At 42.1% G+C, this 6,000-nt stretch overlaps 1 protein-coding gene across 2 annotated transcripts in view; it reads left to right on the forward strand.

The window, feature by feature from the left end:
- The window catches only part of KLRG1 (killer cell lectin like receptor G1), a 35,073-nt gene extending 31,456 nt beyond the window's left edge, over positions 1–3,617 (forward strand). For both annotated transcript variants that reach the window (XM_042991739.1, XM_007089539.3), the window contains 2 exons: positions 1,956–2,056; positions 2,648–3,617. In XM_042991739.1, coding sequence (XP_042847673.1) covers positions 1,956–2,056; positions 2,648–2,759 — 213 coding nt within the window. In that variant the 3' untranslated portion in view covers positions 2,760–3,617. The remainder of the gene's footprint in view (positions 1–1,955; positions 2,057–2,647) is intronic.
- Positions 3,618–6,000: the final 2,383 nt, after the last annotated feature.

Below are 6,000 nucleotides of genomic sequence, written 5' to 3' on the forward strand. Positions count from 1 at the left end.
GGAGGTCTCATTTGAAGCCTTCTTATTAGTTTTACATTTTCTTTCACCAAGGATTTGTAGTGACCTCAAGGATTAAGAATAAGAAGTAGAGTATAGAGGGGCACCTGGGTGGCTCGGTCAGTTGGGTGTCTGACTTTGGCTCAGGTCATGATCTCATGGTTTGTGGGTTCAGGCCCCGCATCTGGCTGTGTGCTGACAGCTCAGAGCCTGCTTCAGATTCTCTGTCTCCCCCTTTCTCTCTGCGCCACTCTCCCCTAAATAAATAAATAAGTGTTTAAAAAAAAAAAAAAGAAGTATAGAGAGGATGCCAGGTAATCATCTCACTATACATACAATATTTTCTGGACACACAGAGATATCAGTTATCGATGTCCCCAGATGCTACTGCACACATTTGTACTTGCCCACCGCTTGTAACCCAGACGCTTTGGTATCTGTTAAGACACATATGAATACCTTTGCATATTCATTCGTACTCTGAAACATACACAACTCTTGAGCTCCTTATTTGATATGTAACTTTCCCGTCAGTAGGCTGGTCTTACAGTTACGTTGGTCAGACTTACACTTTTGTCCTTCCTGCTCCTGAAGAAACATAATACTTGTCAACATTAACGTCACACTGAAAATTCAGCATCACAAGACAAATCTCTGTAACAAGAGCAGCTTGCAAAGCCGAGGTGTTGTTTATTTATTGTAAAGTATATTCATTACACTAATACCAAATCCTACACCAGAGTTAATGTTCTGGAATTTGTCCTTCATTTTATTCCACTTGGAGGGGCCTATTACCTTAGAGTGTAAGCTCCTTCATTTGAATGTCAGACTCTACAGAACAAAGAATGTTTTATCTCTGTTCTAGTGGTTGCATGGGACATACGGGTGGAGCCAACTTGAACTCTACCTGACGCTTGTTTTCTTACGAGCCGTTTTTATTTTTCTTGTCATATGGAAAATTGATGAGGTCTTGGAAAATGCGAGTGTAGTGTGGAAAAAGACAAGTATGTTGCTACAGGCTTAATAATAATTTATGTGTTAAATGAGAATGAGAAAGATGACTGCTTCCATAGTGGTATTTAGCTTTTCTTCTATTAGGTACTCTACCTAATCAAGTTATAATGGAAGGCAGAGATGTGTCATATTTACCTTATCTTTCATGTTATAAGAATGCAAGTACAGACATAAAGTTTAATTCTGGGAAATGCTCCACTCTGCAACGCATCTCTAGAATTAAGGGCTTATCGAATTTTTTAAATATTTATTTATTTGAGAGCGAAAGAGAGAGGGCAAAAGCAGGGGAGGGGCACAGAAACAGGGAGAAGGACTGTGCACTGAGTGCAGAGCCTGATGTGGGACTCGATCCCATGAACCGTGAGATCACACCTGAGCTGAAATCAAGAGCTGGACGTTTAACTGACAGCCACCCAGGTGCCCCTAGAATTAGAATTTAAAAGAGAAATTAGTTGTTTGGAGTAGGTGGTGGTCTTAAGCAGCTTGAACTGCTAACCAGAGTATCACTGGGTGGTTTAAACCACAGACATTTATGTCTCACAGTTCTGGAGGCTGGGAAGTCCAAGATCAAGGTGTTGATGGGTTTGGTTTCTGGTGAGAACCTTCTTTCTGACACGCAGACAACCTCCCTTTCATTGTGTCCTCTCCTCGTGGAGAGAGACTGAACTCTGGCCTCTTCTTACAAGGAGGCTAATTGCATCAGTAGTGAGGGCCCCGTGACCTCATCTGAACCTAATTACCTTCCAAAGGCCCCACCCCCAGGTGCCATCATGTTGGAGGTTAGAGCTTCGACAAATGGGTTTTGAGAGCAATAAACATTCAGTCCATAATAATGGTAATGAGAGGGTGTGTAAGGAATAATTGTTTGATCATGACACTGAATCTCCTCTTTGGTGTTCTGCGTTTTCTTATCTTTTTCCATCACCTTGAATCTCTCTTCTCAGAGCCTGCTTCAACCTCTCCTCAAAGAGGACTTTTATTGGATTGGTCTGAGGAACAATTCTGGCTGGAGGTGGGAAGATGGGTCAGCCCTAAACTTTTCAAGGTAAGGGGGTTCAAGACAATGAAAGAAAAAGAGAAAATGGGAAGAAAAATTATGTGACTAGGGAAATAGATCAAGGATAAGAGAGGAAGAGGAGAGGAAAGGGTAAGGAAAGGAAATAGGGAACAAGGAAGGAAATGAACAGTGGATAAGAGCAAAAAAAAAAAGGATGACATTTTATTTATTTTTTAATTTTTTTATTAAAACATTTTTGTTTAATGTTTATTATTTTTGAGAGAGAGAGACAGGGCGCGAGCAGGGGAGGGGCAGAGAGAGAGGCAGACACAGAATCTGAAGCAGGCTCCAGGCTCTGAGCTGTCAGCACAGAGCCCGGCGCGGGGCTCGAACCCACCAATGGCAAGATCATGACCTGAGCTGAAGTTGGGCACTTAACCGACTGAGTCACCCAGGCGCATATCAAAGATGATAGTTTAAAGGGAGGCTAATGAACAATTTTTATTCTGCTGTTTTGGGAGTCGAGAAAAGTGGGAACTGAATAGGGAGAAAGAACTTGCTCAGTTTTCATCCCTCATGTCTTGCTAGTCCTTTACTCTCATGTTACCTTAATTGATTGACTTTTTTGATTTCTTACAGGATTATTTCAAACAGCTTGATACAGAAGTGTGGTACCTTCAGCAAAAGTGGTTTCCTAGGCTCTAGCTGTGAGGCTCTTTTACAGTGGGTCTGTAAGAAGGTCAGACTTTGATGGGTGGATCTGTCATATGGCTCCCTAAAAAGGGGGAGCCAGCCTCTGGGTGCTGGGATAGTCATGAGTGTATATTTAGTGAAAGCCGAACCTTCTAGAACATGGCATTAGATGTAAGATTAATGCAATTTCCCTGGGACTGATGGTTTATTGCTGGACTATCTTTGAGAACAGTTAGATATTAACAATTTAAAGATCAGATCTAGGAAAATTTGTGAAAGAAAATATTGTTTTAGTACTTCTCACAGTAGTGACTGATGCTGCCTTCTTCACCCCCATTCCCACCATCTCTGTCAAAAATGTACCTTTTCTGTGTTATGGTCTGAAATAGTCCGACGATATCCATGCAAATATATACTATTGCTAATGTGTTACAGAGTTTTGATGTGTGCTAATAGGCTGGCATGTTACTTATCCCTGATAATATGTTTTTCTTCTAACAATGGCCCTTTGCAAATAAAGCTTTATTCTAAAGGATACTGCCAATAGTGACAAGTAGAAAGTGGATAAAAACAGGGTGATGCTTTCTGCTTCTCAGCTCTCTACCACTTAGAGACTTGGCCTTGGCTGAATTTAATTTTTCTGGGTATGCATAAATGTGGATGAATAAACCAATGTATGACCATATTTTTCCATATTGTGAGTGCGTGATCCGCATGCTAATTTCACAATCATGGTCAGTCTGATAGAGGAAAATTTACAGAAGCAGTTTATGTGCTTGATTCCCAAATTAGGCACGAATGCCTCAAAAATAAAGAAAAACTTTATTATTTCTCTTAAGTATGGTTTGGACATAGATGAGGAGAGAAGGTGCTGTTTAAAGATGCAGGAATTTACCCAAGGGATACAGGAGTGCTGATGCATAGGGGCACTTGTACCCCAATGTTTATAGCAGCACTCTCAACAATAGCCAAATTATGGAAAGAGCCTAAATGTCCATCAGCTGACAAATGGATAAAGAAGATGTGGTTTATATACACGATGGAATACTACTTGGCCGTGAGAAAGAATGAAATCTTGCCATTTGTAGCAACGCGGATGGAACTGGTGGGTATTATGCTAAGTGAAATAAGTCAGGCAGAGAAAGAGAGATACCATATGTTTTCACTCATATGTGGATCTTGAGAAACTTAACAGAGAACCATGGGAGAGGGGCCGGGGGGCAGGGAGGGGAGGAAGTTACAGAGAGGGAGGGAGGCAAACCATAAGAGACTCTTAAATACTGAGAACAAACTGAGGGTTGACAGAGGGTGTGGGGGGAGAGGGGAAGGTGGGTGATGGGCATTGACACTGAGGAGGGCACCCGTTGGGATGAGCACTGGGTGTTGTATGGAAACCAATTTGACAGTAAATTATATTTAATAATAAAAAAAAGATGTAGGAGGGAATACTAAAGGGGACCATCAGTCTGTACTGTCAATGACACCGAGTTGTAATCTCTTGTCTTTCTCTTTCATAGTCTTTTTTTGGGGGAGGGGGGGCAATGGACTGTATCTTATCCACCATTGTATCCCACACACCTAAAATAGTGCTTGTATCAGTGAATATTAAATAAATAAATGGACAAATAAAAAATAAAAATTAAGATATTCTTATTCTGGTAGTTCGTGTTCGCCCATGAGTTAATTAGAAGAATTAAGGGCAAGAAACACAGTATATTCTAATCCTTCCCTAACTCCCCCCCCCAGGGTATACATTCGGTAGCTGACTCGAAAAGGGCAAAGAGTCAGGTTAATCTAGATATACTGTTCACAGAAGGAAGTGGTGGAAACAAACTCCCATCTCCTTATGATCTCTTACCTTTGGCTCTGGGTTGGAGGGGGGTGTCTCTTGATTATGAATGTGATGGTAGTGATCCCACTTGGTTAAGGATGTAATGATAATGATTCCACTTGGGCCCCCATGGCTTGGCTCCTAAGGGGCGCACAATCTCATTTACTTATTCAAGGACAAACCAAGGAGGCCGGTGCACTCCTGAATTCTCCCCTGAGCAGGAGGCATGTGGGCAACTCTTTTCCGTGACAAGGGTTCAGTGTTCTTGCAAAGATTTCTCACCACCTCTCATCAGAATTGGATCTAGTTCACTGCTCTTTCTCCCTTTAGGATGTTACATTAGAAATAACTTACTTATTTATTCCCTAATCTTACTCATGAGGGGCCATGGGGCAGTTATTAATGCAATCCTTCTACCTTGCCTTGTGAAATAAAGTTTGGTAAAACTATTACAAACTAACATTTTTCTTTTTTTAATTTAAAACAAAAAAAAATTTTTTTTTAACGTTTATTCATTTTTGAGAGACAGAGAGACAGAGTGCAAGCAGGGGTGGGGCAGAGAGAGAGGGAGACACAGAACCCGAAGCAGGCTCCAGGCTCTGAGCGGTCAGCACAGAGCCAGATGCAGGGCTCGAACCCATGAAAGTGAGATCATGACCTGAGCCGAAGTTGGACACTTAACCAACTGAGCCACCCAAAGCCCCTCTTTTTAAAATTAAAAAAAATGGGGCGCCTGGGTGGCTCAGTCAGTTGAGCGTCCGACTTCGGCTCAGGTCATGATCTCATGGTTCGTGAGTTCGAGCCCCGCACTGGGCTCTGGGCTGACAGCTCAGAGCCTGGAGCCTGTTTTGGATTCTGTGTCTCCCTCTCTCTCTGCCCCTCCCCCATTCATGCTCTGTCTCTCTCTGTCTCAAAAATAAATAAACATTAAAAAAAATAAAATAAAAAAAATGTTTATTTTATTTTTTATTTTTTTAATTTATTTTTTTTAAGTTTATTTACTTATTTTGAGAGAGACAGAGATAGCACAAGTGGGGGAAGGGCAGAGAGAGAGGGAGACAGAGAATCCCCAGCAGGCTCTGCAGTGTCAGCATGGAACCTGACGTGGGGCTTGAACCCGTGAATCCTGTGAAATCATGACCTGAGCCGAAATGGAGAGTTGGATGCTTAACAGACTGAGCCACCCAGGCGCCCCCATTTTTTATTTTATTTTTTATTTTTGAGAGAGAGAGAGAGCGCGTGCATGAGTAGGGGAGGGGCAGAGAGAGAGGGGGAGACAAGGAATCCAAAGCAGTCTCCAGGCTCTGAGCTATCAGCCTGACATGGGGCTCGAACCCACGAATTGTGCGAACATGACCTGAGCTGAAGTCGGATACTTAACCAACTGACCCACCCAGGCACCCCTCTTTTCTTTTTCTTTTGCTCATCTGTTCGTTAAATTCCACATATAAGTGAAAATTTCACATAT

The sequence above is a fragment of the Panthera tigris genome, chromosome B4, assembly GCF_018350195.1.
Source record: "Panthera tigris isolate Pti1 chromosome B4, P.tigris_Pti1_mat1.1, whole genome shotgun sequence".
Taxonomy (NCBI): Eukaryota; Metazoa; Chordata; class Mammalia; order Carnivora; family Felidae; genus Panthera; species Panthera tigris.